Source organism: Adiantum capillus-veneris, unplaced genomic scaffold, assembly GCF_014529385.1.
Source record: "Adiantum capillus-veneris isolate H3 unplaced genomic scaffold, ASM1452938v2 Hic_scaffold_461, whole genome shotgun sequence".
Lineage (NCBI taxonomy): Eukaryota > Viridiplantae > Streptophyta > Polypodiopsida > Polypodiales > Pteridaceae > Adiantum > Adiantum capillus-veneris.
In genome coordinates this window covers 192,393-211,250 of record NW_028221547.1, presented here as the reverse complement: position 1 = coordinate 211,250, position 18,858 = coordinate 192,393, and the positions used below count along the sequence as shown (strand labels likewise).

The following is an 18,858-nucleotide window of genomic DNA, read 5'->3' as shown; positions in this document are numbered from 1 at the left end:
TCGATTGTTTGGCAGCTAGGCTATATGTTCTCCCTTCGAATCTTATGATACGTCCCGTTCTTTCGGTTAAAACTAACCGGAGATCCACCAAACGACGATCAATTCTATTCCGCATTGAGTTAGATTTCAAGGATTGGATTCGTGAGATTCGAGTTCGCAGATTGCGTTGAGTAGAATCCGCCGAAGCTAGGCAAACATCCAGACTCCTTTCCTGCTATTAAAAGAAAACAGAGTGAAAAAGAGATACTTTCTTTTCTTCAAACTAGCGTCTTCCCTTCACGGGGCTGGGCCCTTTTAAGTACAGCGGGTACTATGAGTCCTCTGACTACCTGCCATCTGGCTGGGTTTCGCCGGTATCACCTACGGCTCTCATCCCAGATGATATGTCCCGGAATGCAGTAAATCGGGATGTCGTTTAGTCTCTTGTCCCCAAGAGGATAGGTAATGTGTTTCCATGTAATGGTTGCTCCAATCTGACCTAGCTGGCAAGCAATCCCAGCCGGCAGGAAGCAAGACAGCATACAGTCGTTCGCTTTAAGATAAGAGATGCAGGGAGAACTATAGGTCATTGGCAGGAGACTTCGATTCGCTAAGACAGCACCTCATCCTGATCCACAAGGAAAGGTTCCACATGGTGTTGTTAGGTACTCTTTGGGAAGAAGAGATCGACTCTTAACCATGCATGCACGCTTTTATGGCATGCTCTCCTTTTCTTCCTTCTTTAAACGTATTCTTATCAAAAAGCGGCTTTAGCCTTTTACACAAGAACCCCCTATCTTTCACGAGTCAAGCTTATTACTAGTTCTGTTAAAGAGCCTTACACCCTGTATGGATAGAGCAGATTGTTTCGCACTACAAACAATTTAGGGCGTACTACAGGTGGCTGAACGGCCGCCCTACTAGACCAACCCACTATAATAATACCATAAACCCCTAAGGAAGATATAGCAAATGGATGGAATATACCTACATTTGAATCCAACAATACCATACCATAATCAAAAGGTGTAACGGCCCAAGCAACCAAACTTAAATAGGGGTCAGTTAATGCTATGCTGCCCTCCAAACCGTACGTGACAATTTTTCGTCATACAGCTTTCACTTAGAACACCTCAATTGAATTGCTGAGAGTATCACTGTTCTGTCCCTTCTGTTTTAAAGATACAATTGTTCCTTATTCTTAACGCATACGTACTGGCTGCCAACGTTGAATTAAGGTTTGTTCTGACTAGTTGCCTTCGCGGCTCGGCCAGGTTGCTGGCATTTATTCTTTGCTACTATGCAACCTCTGAGGCCGCGCATCGTTTGCTAGACAATGCAAAGCGGTTACTTCCCGTGGTTACTCTTCTCTTGTACCTTTGCCCTTCGAGAACAGAGTAAGCGCTACACACTTTCTTGCTTCGCCCCGTCAGAGCACCCAATGGTTACAGGTCCTTGCGCACCTGTTTAATAGTTCAAGTCAATTCCTATGTTTGCTTGTGGCTTACTGTCTAGCAACCTTGACCGCTTCATGTGGAAGTCAAAGCTTTCGCCTAGATTGGGCCCTAGATTACTCCGCTCCGCTACACACATATTGACGTATTCCGTTTAAGATACGTAGCCCTTACTTGGGCAGTAGGTACGTATCAAGTAAGTCAATCTAACCTTTCTCGCATCAGCTAAGGGACACCATCGAAGGGGGCTAGGCTGTCTGTCCTTCAGGGAACCTGCTTTGCGCTCCCGGCTTCGCCTCTTTTTGTTTTCGACTAATCGCTTGCGAACTCGATGGATTATTAGCCCAAGATGTTTATTGTATTAGCTTTTTCAAGCAAGTTAAATATCTATGTAGAAGGGTCTTCCTCTATTACGAAAACAAAAACAAGAATGAGCCTCACACGACGCACCGTAGATGTAATTACTAGAGCCATTACAAAAAGAAAAAAATTAGCATTTGGAGGTAAAATAGGTTCTTTTAAAATTGATTTCAAACCATCCACTAAAAGTTATAACAACCCAAATGATCCCACCACATTAAGACCCTTTCAACGTTACATGGAAGCCATGACTTTGCATTCAACTGACACTGGAAAGGCTACTCCTAGTAGAAATGATATAATGATTCCAAAGATTTTAGCTAAAAGATAAAGGATATATAGCAAAGATACATCGACAGCCAATCCCTATCTCCACATATAGCAAAGACAGTAAGTTGCAGTGCCTAAAAACCCGATACCGCCTCCAAACAGACTTAAAGAGAAAAGAAAAAGGTTAACTGTTTCAAAATAGTCCGTTTTATTCCCTCTGCCTTATTTTCGTTTGAAATGTAAGACATATTCATGACAATTTTACGTTTCTTTCTTTTTATCAGTTAAGCATCAAGCTTATCATTAGGGAAGACCCAATGATGACACGCGGCCAAACGCCAAAGTAATTTGCGTAACCGGAACTAGAAAGGCAAGCAAAAACTCTTGCTTAAGGAATCAAGGCATGTTCTATTCAATAGTTCCGGCTGCGGTTTCCTTGATAGCTGAAAGGAAAGTATGAAAAGAATTTTTTTGGAGAAACCTGTAATGTAAATAGGAGGTTTACTTATTCCAAATGATGAAGAAACAGAATCTCATTGACATGGAAGGTACAGTTACAGAATCTTTACCCAATGCCACGTTTTGAGCGTGTTCGGATAATGGATGTCAAGTTTTGACTCATATATCGGGGAGGATGCGACGCAGTTATATAAGAATACTACCAGGAGATAGGGTAAGAGCTGAACTGAGTCCCTATGATCTTACCAAGGGACGCATCATCTACCGCCTTAGAAGTAGGCATACAAACAATAGTCAGTAGATTTCGGTATCAGTTTAGATTTTCGGCAGTTAACCAAACCACTTCTCTTGCCAAATTTCCTATCTTGATTAGATCGAAGAAACATGTAGCAAACCTACAGGTAGATTTACCCAATTAATTCAAGGTTATAGATACGAAAATCCGTGCTTCCATTCGGAAAATATGTAAAAAATGTCGATTGATTCTACGACGTAGACGAATCATGGTAATTTGTTGCAACTCAAAACATAAACAGAAACAAGGATAATAAATATTTCTATCTGAAAAAGAATATTAATTAAACAGAGCTTCCCAATAAAAATAATTAATTAATTATGTCAAGTCAAATAAATCGAGAAAAATTCGTTCACGTGGGGGAAAACGCGGAGTTCAAAAGGGAGTCATTCATATACAGGCGAGTTTCAATAACACTATCATTACCGTCACAGACGTCCGGGGACAGGTAATTATTTGGTCTTCCGCCGGTGCCTGTGGATTTAAGGGAACACGCAAAAGCACGCCATTTGCTGCGCAAGCTGCGGCTGAGAATGCAATTAAAGCATCAGTGGATCGGGGTATGAAACAAGCAGAAGTTATGATGAGCGGGCCCGGACCGGGGAGAGACACCGCTTTGCGAGCTATTCGCAGAAGCGGCATAATCCTCAGTTTCATACGTGACGTGACTCCTATGCCGTATAATGGTTGTAGACCCCCCAGAAAGAGACGCGTCTAACTAGTGATTAGTCACATCAAAAGGAGAGAAAAAAAAATTACGTATGCGCACGCAAAAACGAGATGTCGACCTCTAAGCAGGCAATTCAGTGGAAATGCCTTGAATCCAAAATAGAAAGTAAGCGGCTTCATTATGGTCGTTTCCTTGTATCTCCCTTTAAAAGGGGTCAAGCCAGTATTGTAGGAATTGCCATGCGTAGAGCTTTGTCACAAGAGATTGAAGGGACAAGCATAACACGTGCAAGATTTTGCGGAGTCGTGCACGAGTATTCCACAATAACGGGTCTTCAAGAGACAATACATGATGCTTTAGTTAATCCGAAAGAGATTGTGCTTAGGGGCGATTCAAAAGAAGATATTCAAGAGGCGTTTTCATCTGTAACAGGTCCTAAAGAAGTAACTGCGGGCGATCCATCATTACCACCTGGCGTCGAAGCAATTGACAATTCGCAATATATAGCTACCATTACCCAACCAATATCTCTAACTATTGAATTAGAGATTGAAAAAGATTGCGGATATCGTATAGAAAATCTAGCGAAATCCGGAAAGGGACAATTTCCCATCGATGCTGTATTTATGCCTGTCCGAAACGTAAATTATAGCATCCATCTATTTGGAAGTGGTAGAGCGACGCAGGAAATCTCATTCATTGAAATATGGACTAATGGTAGTCCGACACCACACGAAGCACTTAGGAAAGCTTCTGAAAAACTCATGGACTTGCCAACCACCTTCTCGTATGTAAGGGGCGGAGACGTATCTCTCTTCGAAAATGGATTCTCTTGCTTCCTTTGCCTCCTTGAAAGTTTATAAAGGGTGATTCCCTTGCCTCTGCTTCCAAAGTAGCTTTTGCCTAAACATTTTTAGATTCCTTTGCCTTTTTAGAGTTTCTAATGATTTTATGCCTTTGTTAGGCACATCTCTATGTTTATAAGCATAATAATAGAATAAAAAAGGCGTTCTTTAAAAAGATCTACTAAGAAGCAGAAACACACTACTGTAAGCACCAGATGAGTAATAAACAGTAATGAAACCCCCCTAACCTAAAAAAGTTAGTGGTTGGCTTGTTTTGTTTGCCCTAGCGACACCATTAAGAGGACTGGGTGATTGTGATTAGAGATCAATTCACTGTCGCTTCGAGTACACGACGAGGTTACGAAACCCGTCATGGCGATAACATGGTAATTTAGAAACAAGGCGTGTATGAGGAACTATCAATGTCTACGGTTTGCGTTGGGATTGCCCTTCGGCACTTCAGGGCTCAACCAATTAAACTCTCGGTGTCTACGGCGTTAGAATGAACTTCGTGCATCCATTTATTTCTACGGAATTACCAACGCTAGACTGGACGTATTCGACCATGCGCCCAGATTATGCAGGGAAAACCAGCGATACTTTTTAAGAGCAAAGGGTACAGGAACGTAGTGGCGTTCTCAACTCATTCCTCTGATCCCAGTATAAATTGGATCGGCGAGAAAGGTTAACCCAACCCTGCTTGACACTTTGTGCCCCTCGCTCCCTAGTCTTGGCATAGGATTTAAAACATCGAAAAGGTGGGCTATAGGAAAAAGCGTAGGGAACCGCTTACTTTAAATAAAACAAGAACTGAAAGAAAGAGGACTGAACATAATACCGGGTGGAAGATACATGCTTTACCTTGCAAGTTGTGAAAGCTTTCTTCTCAATAAGAGTGAGAGTTAGTGGTATATAGCTTTATCGAAGCCCGAAATGAAACGATGTTGCACTGAAGAGGACTCGAACCCCTAACTACCTGGTTCGAAGCCAGGGACTCTATCCAATTGAGCTATCGGTGCGGGGGGGTTGGGTCAAGGAAAGCCCAACCCTGGAAATGTTTTTTGCGTTATTTCAAAATGAGTTTACGTAATTAAAGAAAATTAACTCAATTAAAAGACAAAAAAGTCAATCTTTGTCGTTGATGATCTCTCGGTTGGTTACCGAATAATTTAACCATCCCTTCCCTAAAAGAAAGTAATTACTTGATATATGTAATCCGTAATATTCGGATTCAGTCGTCAGCTGTGGTTTTTACCCTCCCCAGGGTGTCCGCTCTGCCCGTGAGACGGTTTTTTAACCACGACGTCTACGTTTAAGTTTAAAGGCAGTCCCTTTACGAATCCGGCTTCTAAGCCTATGGAACTTAACGAAAATCTGGACAGCGTCCCTGGCTTTATTATGAACGGCTTGGATTTTATCCGCCTCCTCCTGCGAAACAGTTATTTCTGTTTCTGGATTCAGCGGCGGCATGTCTTGCTCAACAAAAACTACTTCTGGAGTCGAAGGCAAGAGCTCAAACAGGGCTTTATACATGTCAATCAAAGGTTGCGCCTGGGAGACTATTTGCGCGGCATAATGCGCTATCACTTCCTGGGAGAAGGGGACCTTCAAGAGGAGTTCTATGCCCTCTTCCGGGGACATGCTTAAAGGGAGAGATACCCCAGAGATGAGCATCAAGCCAGGAATAAGGTCCTTATGGAACGACGTGAACAGACGGGAGTTTGCCTCCTTAAACTGTACCGAAATCTGAGCCCATTCCTGCATTGTGGCTTCGCTGACTATGGAGGGGTTTAACTTGGCAGAGATAGAGTTTACTAGATTGTTTATTTGCGCAGGCTGCAGTTGTGAAACGAATTCATAACCGTTCTCAGCGCTGGGCAATCTGCCTTGTTGGCAGGTTTTTAGTATTTTATCACAATCTTGCCAAGTTTCAAATAAGATTGAACGGCAATCCTCCTCCTTTAGTTGCATAAACTGTGAATGTGAAGACGCTTGAGTTACTATTGAAGAACTACTAGCGCCCATATTCATACAGTATGCTGTTTCAGCAAACCCAAGCCCAATTAGATTTAATAAAATTAAAAAAAGAGCAACAAACAAGAATACCTTTCTCAACGAAAGAAAGGAGAGATATATGGTGAGGTTATTAAAAAGAAAGGAGAGATATATGTTGAGGTTCTTAGAAATAAAGGAGAGATATATGGTGAGGTTATTCAAAAGAAAGGAGAGATTTCTGGTGAGGTTATTCAAATTCAAAAGATTTCTTTTTTTAGTGAGGTTATTCATGGAACAAATACGTTTCCAATACCTACTGCTTGCTCCTGCTAGGGCATGGTACCGCTCCTACTCCAATTAATTTTGCACCTTCTAGCGTAACTAATTCTTAAGTGTCTGTGTAATAATAATAAAAAGGTGTAGCTAGCACGCAAAAAAAGCACTTTTTTGTTCAGAAAAGAAACAAAAAGAAATGTTATCAACACTTGAAATAAGATTTTTCTTAGTAACTTGTTATTTGACATTGATTATAATTCAATGCGTATGATACTACTAATGCATAACTATACTTAAAAGAATACTTATATCATATTGTATTAAATTACTATTAAAATTGTCAATTAAACTATTCTCATTTATCTCACCTAAATAACTATTATTTATTATATGAAATATTAATGGAAATAAACTTACCACTTTTAATAACAATAGTTTAGGCTTGATAACTTATTACTTATTACTGAATTTACTATATGCGGGTTGAAACACATTGTATACCCGACAAAGAAGAAGAAAAAGCAATTGGTTTCGACGAAGAAGCGTAAGGCAAAGAAGCAATAGCTGAGAAACTGCGGTTTCAACGAAGAAGCAATTGGCAAAGATGCTACGGGTTTCGACGCTGCGGGCGAAGACGGAGAAGCTACTGGCAAAAAAGCAATTGGTTTCAACGAAGAAGCTACGGGTTTCGACGAAGATGATTTATGCGTATTTATTTTAATTTTGGGGCCGAGGATTGATCTATCGATTGATCCTCAGCAGCAAGGTAACGAGAAAAAATCAGGTGACAATAAAGGATCAGCCGACGATAAAGGTTTAGGCATAGGCAACAAACTATCAGCGTAGACGATATAGGATCGACACGTTAGATACAGAATCCGCACTGACGATACAGGATTAGGCACTGACGATACAGATCAGGCATAGATAAAGGATCTGGCACTGACGATACAGGGGGGTTGGTTCTGAAACCGATAAAGGAATTGATACTTCAGTAAACATATGGTTACAGGCTTATTAACATCTGTTTTAAATTTGTTGTAATCTTTTGATAGTTTATTTACTAACTAAAAGTATAGTTACATGAATTACAAATCTTCAAAAGTTAGCGTTTGTTTTAAATTTAAGTACTTCTTTATTGTATCTTATATAAGGTCTTATCCCCCGTAATTTTTTGAAACAAAATCAAATCATTTTTTAGAACTCAAAACTTGTTTTTTTTTTCCTTCTTTCTTTCACTTTTATTATTCTTTTCGAGCGCTTCTTTTCTTTGAAGCGTTGAAACACGAGGAAATCACCACACCAACCACGAAAGTTTCTGTCCCGCAAATCAGCCACTATCGCTACCTGGCTTGAATCACTCCACCGACGTAGCTGGGTCATTCCACAGATCAGGCAAGACGCTATCCTTCTCCGCTACTTAGGGCTTGGATCATTCCATCGCGGAGTCGCGGCTCCCGTTTGGTTTGCTTGCCGTCATTGGCTTTCTGCGTGGACGGATAGGCAACTCGGTTGGAAAGCTATCTCCGACCTTCATGGCAGACTTCCTTCGATACCCAATACAGGAGTCGTTGCGTTGGAGCACTTCGATAGCTGCGCAGAAACCCGGGAAATGTCCATGGTATCAAGCCCCGCCATCCTGCCCTGCCCTGCATTTCACGCGATTATTCTACTATACCATTACTTAGCGCTTCCCCAGTGATTGGCGCGGAAGGAAACCGGCGATAGCACTACGACTACGAGGTCAGGCCCAATGATTTCTCTATCTATCGCGCGGAACCCTTGCTGGCATGCGATTACCTTTTTGGTCAACTAGCTATTACATAGGTTGGCTCAAAGGCCTGCCTTAGGTCCGTTTGAAAGTGATCCATAACATAGTCAAAGCGCTTCTCGTGTCCATGTGACAACCGTATCAATCGAGACAATATGCCCTACCAATGCGGCGCGTAGGAAACCGGAACAAACGTCTTCGATTCAGAAAGACACAAAGCATCCTTCTGACGTAATAGAATTGGTTGATGGCATGAGCAAACAGCCGAAGATAACGTGTTTGCGTGAAATTGACGATTTGACCATTAGATGATAAATAATCATGGTTTCTAATTAAACTTCGTTTTTCTCTAATAAAAAAGTGAATATTAAAGGTCACGCTGATATCTCAGCACATGGCAGTCTGTAAAGCACATCCTAGCAAGCGAAGGATTTCCGGGAAAAAAGCCCAAGCGATAAAGCATTAGCCATATCAAGAATACTTTACTTTACTTAAATGTACTACATTTTGAAACTTAATGGTAGGATTGACGAGCCTCCTTCAAGAGTCTAAAGATCCCTTACTGTGGCAGCAACGGGTAAAGGCAAGCGAAGGGATTTCCGGGGGAAAGCCCAAGCGATTAAGCGCTATATCTTTATTAGTACAATGCATCTACATTCAACGTAATGGTAGGATTAACGAGAATGCCTTTAAGAGTCTAAAGAGCCACGGTCAAAGGCAATTGAAGAGAAAGCCCAATTAAAGTGCAAGCGTACAAAGGGTTTTTCGTGGGGAGGGAAAGCCCGAGCGGACGAGCAGCCAATTAATAGAACAATGATTGCATTCCTAAATGGTTAAAGACAGAGAGTTTCACCCGTTTAGGTAACCTAGCTATTACGTTGATTTGTTTCATCCTTGGTTGTTTGAGTGAAAATCTAGAATTACCATGTTAATGACGGATTTGCTTGCCCACTAATGTTATTTTAACACTCTAACTCTAGTTTTTTCATGAACCGGTGGTTCGCGTGGTAATGGATGGTGCTTAATATTCTTTTTCCTTTCTTTTTCTTGCAACTTTTATAAGGCTCTTTCCCTGGCTTGGTGAGTCAGTCTTTTCATTCTTTTGCTCTGTTATAAAAGGTTGCGAAACTCATGGTTTTGATTTTGTCAGAGGAGCTAGTGCTTTCCAAAGTTAAGTTTCCTTGGTCCCTTTTTTAGGTAAGTGCTTGCCTTCTTTTAACTCACTAGTTTGATGCCTAAGCTCTATAGCTTGAAGGCCTTTTATTAAGCTAAAAAGAAAAAAAGCCTTACCTTACCTTACCTTACCTTACGTGGCAACTAAACTATAACTATTAGGTACATTAGCAACCCGGTCTCAGAATCTATTGCGATCATATAAGAATCCCTAAGATCTTAGGGGGATGGGAATTGCAATTTTATCAACGTCTTATGGACTCATTACAGATCGGGAAGCTAGGCGAAGAAAAACTGGGGGGGAAAATTCTACGCCATATTTGGTAATTGAAAGGGAGAAACAGGGACAAAAGTTACTTATTTTCACCAGTTACGTCTTCAATGAAAAGAATTTTTTTGGAGAAACCTGTAATGTAAATAGGAGGTTTACTTATTCCAAATGATGAAGAAACAGAATCTCATTGACATGGAAGGTACAGTTACAGAATCTTTACCCAATGCCACGTTTTGAGCGTGTTCGGATAATGGATGTCAAGTTTTGACTCATATATCGGGGAGGATGCGACGCAGTTATATAAGAATACTACCAGGAGATAGGGTAAGAGCTGAACTGAGTCCCTATGATCTTACCAAGGGACGCATCATCTACGCCTTAGAAGTAGGCATACAAACAATAGTCAGTAGATTTCGGTATCAGTTTAGATTTTCGGCAGTTAACCAAACCACTTCTCTTGCCAAATTTCTATCTTGATTAGATCGAAGAAACATGTAGCAAACCTACAGGTAGATTTACCCAATTAATTCAAGGTTATAGATACGAAAATCCGTGCTTCCATTCGGAAAATATGTAAAAAATGTCGATTGATTCTACGACGTAGACGAATCATGGTAATTTGTTGCAACTCAAAACAATAAACAGAAACAAGGATAATAAATATTTCTATCTGAAAAAGAATATTAATTAAACAGAGCTTCCCAATAAAAATAATTAATTAATTATGTCAAGTCAAATAAATCGAGAAAATTCGTTCACGTGGGGGAAAACGCGGAGTTCAAAAGGGAGTCATTCATATACAGGCGAGTTTCAATAAACACTATCATTACCGTCACAGACGTCCGGGGACAGGTAATTATTTGGTCTTCCGCCGGTGCTGTGGATTTAAGGGAACACGCAAAAGCACGCCATTTGCTGCGCAAGCTGCGGCTGAGAATGCAATTAAAGCATCAGTGGATCGGGGTATGAAACAAGCAGAAGTTATGATGAGCGGGCCCGGACCGGGGAGAGACACCGCTTTGCGAGCTATTCGCAGAAGCGGCATAATCCTCAGTTTCATACGTGACGTGACTCCTATGCCGTATAATGGTTGTAGACCCCCCAGAAAGAGACGCGTCTAACTAGTGATTAGTCACATCAAAAGGAGAGAAAAAAAAATTACGTATGCGCACGCAAAAACGAGATGTCGACCTCTAAGCAGGCAATTCAGTGGAAATGCCTTGAATCCAAAATAGAAAGTAAGCGGCTTCATTATGGTCGTTTCCTTGTATCTCCCTTTAAAAGGGGTCAAGCCAGTATTGTAGGAATTGCCATGCGTAGAGCTTTGTCACAAGAGATTGAAGGGACAAGCATAACACGTGCAAGATTTTGCGGAGTCGTGCACGAGTATTCCACAATAAGGGTCTTCAAGAGACAATACATGATGCTTAGTTAATCCGAAAGAGATTGTGCTTAGGGCGATTCAAAAGAAGATATTCAAGAGGCGTTTTCATCTGTAACAGGTCCTAAAGAAGTAACTGCGGGCGATCCATCATTACCACCTGGCGTCGAAGCAATTGACAATTCGCAATATATAGCTACCATTACCCAACCAATATCTCTAACTATTGAATTAGAGATTGAAAAAAGATTGCGGATATCGTATAGAAAATCTAGCGAAATCCGGAAAGGGACAATTTCCCATCGATGCTGTATTTATGCCTGTCCGAAACGTAAATTTTAGCATCCATCTATTTGGAAGTGGTAGAGCGACGCAGGAAATCTCATTCATTGAAATATGGACTAATGGTAGTCCGACACCACACGAAGCACTTAGGAAAGCTTCTGAAAAACTCATGGACTTGCCAACCACCTTCTCGTATGTAAGGGCGGAGACGTATCTCTCTTCGAAAATGGATTCTCTTGCTTCCTTTGCCTCCTTGAAAGTTTATAAAGGGTGATTCCCTTGCCTCTGCTTCCAAAGTAGCTTTTGCCTAAACATTTTTAGATTCCTTTGCCTTTTTTAGAGTTTCTAATGATTTTATGCCTTTGTTAGGCACATCTCTATGTTTATAAGCATAATAATAGAATAAAAAAGGCGTTCTTTAAAAAGATCTACTAAGAAGCAGAAACACACTACTGTAAGCACCAGATGAGTAATAAAACAGTAATGAAACCCCCCTAACCTAAAAAAGTTAGTGGTTGGCTTGTTTTGTTTGCCCTAGCGACACCATTAAGAGGACTGTGATTGTGATTAGAGATCAATTCACTGTCGCTTCGAGTACACGACGAGGTTACGAAACCCGTCATGGCGATAACATGGTAATTTAGAAACAAGGCGTGTATGAGGAACTATCAATGTCTACGGTTTGCGTTGGGATTGCCCTTCGGCACTTCAGGGCTCAACCAATTAAACTCTCGGTGTCTACGGCGTTAGAATGAACTTCGTGCATCCATTTATTTCTACGGAATTACCAACGCTAGACTGGACGTATTCGACCATGCGCCCAGATTATGCAGGGAAAAACAGCGATACTTTTTAAGAGCAAAGGGTACAGGAACGTAGTGGCGTTCTCAACTCATTCCTCTGATCCCAGTATAAATTGGATCGGCGAGAAAGGTTAACCCAACCCTGCTTGACACTTTGTGCCCCTCGCTCCCTAGTCTTGGCATAGGATTTAAAACATCGAAAAGGTGGGCTATAGGAAAAAGCGTAGGGAACCGCTTACTTTAAATAAAACAAGAACTGAAAGAAAGAGGACTGAACATAATACCGGGTGGAAGATACATGCTTTACCTTGCAAGTTGTGAAAGCTTTCTTCTCAATAAGAGTGAGAGTTAGTGGTATATAGCTTTATCGAAGCCCGAAATGAAACGATGTTGCACTGAAGAGGACTCGAACCCCTAACTACCTGGTTCGAAGCCAGGGACTCTATCCAATTGAGCTATCGGTGCGGGGGGGTTGGGTCAAGGAAAGCCCAACCCTGGAAATGTTTTTTGCGTTATTTCAAAATGAGTTTACGTAATTAAAGAAAATTAACTCAATTAAAAGACAAAAAAGTCAATCTTTGTCGTTGATGATCTCTCGGTTGGTTTACGAATAATTTAACCATCCCTTCCCTAAAAGAAAGTAATTACTTGATATATGTAATCCGTAATATTCGGATTCAGTCGTCAGCTGTGGTTTTTACCCTCCCCAGGGTGTCCGCTCTGCCCGTGAGACGGTTTTTTTAACCACGACGTCTACGTTTAAGTTTAAAGGCAGTCCCTTTACGAATCCGGCTTCTAAGCCTATGGAACTTAACGAAAAATCTGGACAGCGTCCCTGGCTTTATTATGAACGGCTTGGATTTTATCCGCCTCCTCCTGCGAAACAGTTATTTCTGTTTCTGGATTCAGCGGCGGCATGTCTTGCTCAACAAAAACTACTTCTGGAGTCGAAGGCAAGAGCTCAAACAGGGCTTTATACATGTCAATCAAAGGTTGCGCCTGGGAGACTATTTGCGCGGCATAATGCGCTATCACTTCCTGGGAGAAGGGGACCTTCAAGAGGAGTTCTATGCCCTCTTCCGGGGACATGCTTAAAGGGAGAGATACCCAGAGATGAGCATCAAGCCAGGATAAGGTCCTTATGGAACGACGTGAACAGACGGGAGTTTGCCTCCTTAAAACTGTACCGAAATCTGAGCCCATTCCTGCATTGTGGCTTCGCTGACTATGGAGGGTTTAACTTGGCAGAGATAGAGTTTACTAGATTGTTTATTTGCGCAGGCTGCAGTTGTGAAACGAATTCATAACCGTTCTCAGCGCTGGGCAATCTGCCTTGTTGGCAGGTTTTTAGTATTTTATCACAATCTTGCCAAGTTTCAAATAAGATTGAACGGCAATCCTCCTCCTTTAGTTGCATAAACTGTGAATGTGAAGACGCTTGAGTTACTATTGAAGAACTACTAGCGCCCATATTCATACAGTATGCTGTTTCAGCAAACCAAGCCCAATTAGATTTAATAAAATTAAAAAAAGAGCAACAAACAAGAATACCTTTCTCAACGAAAGAAAGGAGAGATATATGGTGAGGTTATTAAAAAGAAAGGAGAGATATATGTTGAGGTTCTTAGAAATAAAGGAGAGATATATGGTGAGGTTATTCAAAAGAAAGGAGAGATTTCTGGTGAGGTTATTCAAATTCAAAAGATTTCTTTTTTTAGTGAGGTTATTCATGGAACTAAATACGTTTCCAATACCTACTGCTGCTCCTGCTAGGGCTATGGTAGCCGCTCCTACTCCAATTAATTTTGCACCTTCTAGCGTAACTAATTCTTAAGTGTCTGTGTAATAATAATAAAAAGGTGTAGCTAGCACGCAAAAAAAGCACTTTTTTGTCTCAGAAAAGAAAACAAAAAGAAATGTTATCAACACTTGAAATAAGATTTTTCTTAGTAACTTGTTATTTGACCCATACAACAAATTTAAAACAGATGTTAATAAGCTGTAAACAATATGTTTACTGAAGTATCAATTCCTTTATCGGTTCAGACCAAAACCCCCCTGTATCGTCAGTGCCAGATCCTTTATCTAGCCTGATCCTGTATCGTCAGTGCCTAATCCTGTATCGTCAGTGCCGGATTCTGTATCTAACGTGTCCGATCCTATATCGTCTACGCCTGATAGTTTGTTGCCTATGCCTAAACCTTTATCGTCGGCTGATCCTTTATTGTCACCTGATTCTTTCTCGTTACCTTGCTGCTGAGGATCAATCGATAGATCAATCCTCGGCCCCAAAATTAACAATAAATACGCATAAATCATCTTCGTCGAAACCCGTAGCTTCTTCGTTGAAACCAATTGCTTTTTTGCCAGTAGCTTCTCCGTCTTCGCCCGCAGCGTCGAAACCGTAGCATCTTTGCCAATTGCTTCTTCGTTGAAACCGCAGTTTCTCAGCTAATTGCTTCTTTGCCTTACGCTTCTTCGTCGAAAACCAATTGCTTTTTCTTCTTCTTTGTCGGGTAATACAATGTGTTTCAACCCCGCATATAGTAAATTCAGTAATAAGTAATAAGTTATCAAGCCTAAAACTATTGTTATTAAAAGTGGTAAGTTTATTTCCATTAATATTTCATATAATAAATAATAGTTATTTAGGTGAGATAAATGAGAATAGTTTAATTGACAATTTTAATAGTAATTTAATACAATATGATATAAGTATTCTTTTAAGTATAGTTATAGCATTAGTAGTATCATACGCATTGAATTATAAATCAATGTCAAATAACAAGTTACTAAGAAAAATCTTATTTCAAGTGTTGATAACATTTCTTTTTGTTTCTTTTCTGAGACAAAAAGTGCTTTTTTTGCGTGCTAGCTACACCTTTTTTTATTATTACACAGACACTTAAGAATTAGTTACGCTAGAAGGTGCAAAATAATTGGAGTAGGAGCGGCTACCATAGCCCTAGCAGGAGCAGCAGTAGGTATTGGAAACGTATTTAGTTCCATGAATAACCTCACTAAAAAAAAGAATCTTTTGAATTTGAATAACCTCACCAGAAATCTCTCCTTTCTTTTGAATAACCTCACCATATATCTCTCCTTTATTTCTAAAGAACCTACATATATCTCTCCTTTCTTTTTAATAACCTCACCATATATCTCTCCTTTCTTTCGTTGAGAAAGGTATTCTTGTTTGTTGCTCTTTTTTTAATTTTATTAAATCTAATTGGGCTTGGGTTTGCTGAAACAGCATACTGTATGAATATGGGCGCTAGTAGTTCTTCAATAGTAACTCAAGCGTCTTCACATTCACAGTTTATGCAACTAAAGGAGGAGGATTGCCGTTCAATCTTATTTGAAACTTGGCAAGATTGTGATAAAATACTAAAAACCTGCCAACAAGGCAGATTGCCCAGCGCTGAGAACGGTTATGAATTCGTTTCACAACTGCAGCCTGCGCAAATAAACAATCTAGTAAACTCTATCTCTGCCAAGTTAAACCCCTCCATAGTCAGCGAAGCCACAATGCAGGAATGGGCTCAGATTTCGGTACAGTTTAAGGAGGCAAACTCCCGTCTGTTCACGTCGTTCCATAAGGACCTTATTCCTGGCTTGATGCTCATCTCTGGGGTATCTCTCCCTTTAAGCATGTCCCGGAAGAGGGCATAGAACTCCTCTTGAAGGTCCCCTTCTCCCAGGAAGTGATAGCGCATTATGCCGCGCAAATAGTCTCCCAGGCGCAACCTTTGATTGACATGTATAAAGCCCTGTTTGAGCTCTTGCCTTCGACTCCAGAAGTAGTTTTTGTTGAGCAAGACATGCCGCCGCTGAATCCAGAAACAGAAATAACTGTTTCGCAGGAGGAGGCGGATAAAATCCAAGCCGTTCATAATAAAGCCAGGGACGCTGTCCAGATTTTCGTTAAGTTCCATAGGCTTAGAAGCCGGATTCGTAAAGGGACTGCCTTTAAACTTAAACGTAGACGTCGTGGTTAAAAAACCGTCTCACGGGCAGAGCGGACACCCTGGGGAGGGTAAAAACCACAGCTGACGACTGAATCCGAATATTACGGATTACATATATCAAGTAATTACTTTCTTTTAGGGAAGGGATGGTTAAATTATTCGGTAACCAACCGAGAGATCATCAACGACAAAGATTGACTTTTTTGTCTTTTAATTGAGTTAATTTTCTTTAATTACGTAAACTCATTTTGAAATAACGCAAAAACATTTCCAGGGTTGGGCTTTCCTTGACCCAACCCCCGCACCGATAGCTCAATTGGATAGAGTCCTGGCTTCGAACCAGGTAGTTAGGGGTTCGAGTCCTCTTCAGTGCAACATCGTTTCATTTCGGGCTTCGATAAAGCTATATACCACTAACTCTCACTCTTATTGAGAAGAAAGCTTTCACAACTTGCAAGGTAAAGCATGTATCTTCCACCCGGTATTATGTTCAGTCCTCTTTCTTTCAGTTCTTGTTTTATTTAAAGTAAGCGGTTCCCTACGCTTTTTCCTATAGCCACCTTTTCGATGTTTTAAATCCTATGCCAAGACTAGGGAGCGAGGGGCACAAAGTGTCAAGCAGGGTTGGGTTAACCTTTCTCGCCGATCCAATTTATACTGGGATCAGAGGAATGAGTTGAGAACGCCACTACGTTCCTGTACCCTTTGCTCTTAAAAAGTATCGCTGGTTTTCCCTGCATAATCTGGGCGCATGGTCGAATACGTCCAGTCTAGCGTTGGTAATTCCGTAGAAATAAATGGATGCACGAAGTTCATTCTAACGCCGTAGACACCGAGAGTTTAATTGGTTGAGCCCTGAAGTGCCGAAGGGCAATCCCAACGCAAACCGTAGACATTGATAGTTCCTCATACACGCCTTGTTTCTAAATTACCATGTTATCGCCATGACGGGTTTCGTAACCTCGTCGTGTACTCGAAGCGACAGTGAATTGATCTCTAATCACAATCACCCAGTCCTCTTAATGGTGTCGCTAGGGCAAACAAAACAAGCCAACCACTAACTTTTTTAGGTTAGGGGGGTTTCATTACTGTTTATTACTCATCTGGTGCTTACAGTAGTGTGTTTCTGCTTCTTAGTAGATCTTTTTAAAGAACGCCTTTTTTATTCTATTATTATGCTTATAAACATAGAGATGTGCCTAACAAAGGCATAAAATCATTAGAAACTCTAAAAAAGGCAAAGGAATCTAAAAATGTTTAGGCAAAAGCTACTTTGGAAGCAGAGGCAAGGGAATCACCCTTTATAAACTTTCAAGGAGGCAAAGGAGCAAGAGAATCCATTTTCGAAGAGAGATACGTCTCCGCCCCTTACATACGAGAAGGTGGTTGGCAAGTCCATGAGTTTTTCAGAAGCTTTCCTAAGTGCTTCGTGTGGTGTCGGACTACCATTAGTCCATATTTCAATGAATGAGATTTCCTGCGTCGCTCTACCACTTCCAAATAGATGGATGCTATAATTTACGTTTCGGACAGGCATAAATACAGCATCGATGGGAAATTGTCCCTTTCCGGATTTCGCTAGATTTTCTATACGATATCCGCAATCTTTTTCAATCTCTAATTCAATAGTTAGAGATATTGGTTGGGTAATGGTAGCTATATATTGCGAATTGTCAATTGCTTCGACGCCAGGTGGTAATGATGGATCGCCCGCAGTTACTTCTTTAGGACCTGTTACAGATGAAAACGCCTCTTGAATATCTTCTTTTGAATCGCCCCTAAGCACAATCTCTTTCGGATTAACTAAAGCATCATGTATTGTCTCTTGAAGACCCGTTATTGTGGAATACTCGTGCACGACTCCGCAAAATCTTGCACGTGTTATGCTTGTCCCTTCAATCTCTTGTGACAAAGCTCTACGCATGGCAATTCCTACAATACTGGCTTGACCCCTTTTAAAGGGAGATACAAGGAAACGACCATAATGAAGCCGCTTACTTTCTATTTTGGATTCAAGGCATTTCCACTGAATTGCCTGCTTAGAGGTCGACATCTCGTTTTTGCGTGCGCATACGTAATTTTTTTTTCTCTCCTTTTGATGTGACTAATCACTAGTTAGACGCGTCTCTTTCTGGGGGGTCTACAACCATTATACGGCATAGGAGTCACGTCACGTATGAAACTGAGGATTATGCCGCTTCTGCGAATAGCTCGCAAAGCGGTGTCTCTCCCGGTCCGGGCCCGCTCATCATAACTTCTGCTTGTTTCATACCCCGATCCACTGATGCTTTAATTGCATTCTCAGCCGCAGCTTGCGCAGCAAATGGCGTGCTTTTGCGTGTTCCCTTAAATCCACAGGCACCGGCGGAAGACCAAATAATTACCTGTCCCCGGACGTCTGTGACGGTAATGATAGTGTTATTGAAACTCGCCTGTATATGAATGACTCCCTTTTGAACTCCGCGTTTTCCCCCACGTGAACGAATTTTTCTCGATTTATTTGACTTGACATAATTAATTAATTATTTTTATTGGGAAGCTCTGTTTAATTAATATTCTTTTTCAGATAGAAATATTTATTATCCTTGTTTCTTTTGTTT

At 40.9% G+C, this 18,858-nt stretch overlaps 2 protein-coding genes and 1 pseudogene across 2 annotated transcripts; all 3 read right to left on the bottom strand.

The window, feature by feature from the left end:
• Window positions 1-292: 292 nt before the first annotated feature.
• Window positions 293-3,264, bottom strand: LOC147416802 (NADH dehydrogenase family protein). The gene is given in 2 exon segments (XM_086508040.1): window positions 293-1,087; window positions 1,824-3,264. Coding segments are annotated over 2 exon segments (489 nt in total). The 5' UTR covers window positions 2,043-3,264; the 3' UTR covers window positions 293-817.
• A 2,144-nt stretch (window positions 3,265-5,408) lies between these two features.
• Window positions 5,409-6,603, bottom strand: LOC147416801 (uncharacterized). Its single transcript, XM_086508053.1, has one exon. The coding sequence runs from the start codon at window positions 6,361-6,363 to the stop codon at window positions 5,626-5,628; it is 738 nt and encodes a 245-aa protein (XP_086364179.1). The 5' UTR covers window positions 6,364-6,603; the 3' UTR covers window positions 5,409-5,625.
• Window positions 6,604-12,910: 6,307 nt separating this feature from the next.
• On the bottom strand, window positions 12,911-13,379 carry LOC147416800 (uncharacterized; annotated as a pseudogene).
• Window positions 13,380-18,858: the final 5,479 nt, after the last annotated feature.

Bases quoted from the DNA above. Each gene is read 5' to 3' on its own strand.
- LOC147416801 (XM_086508053.1), bottom strand. From the start codon at position 6,363: ATGAATATGGGCGCTAGTAGTTCTTCAATAGTAACTCAAGCGTCTTCA.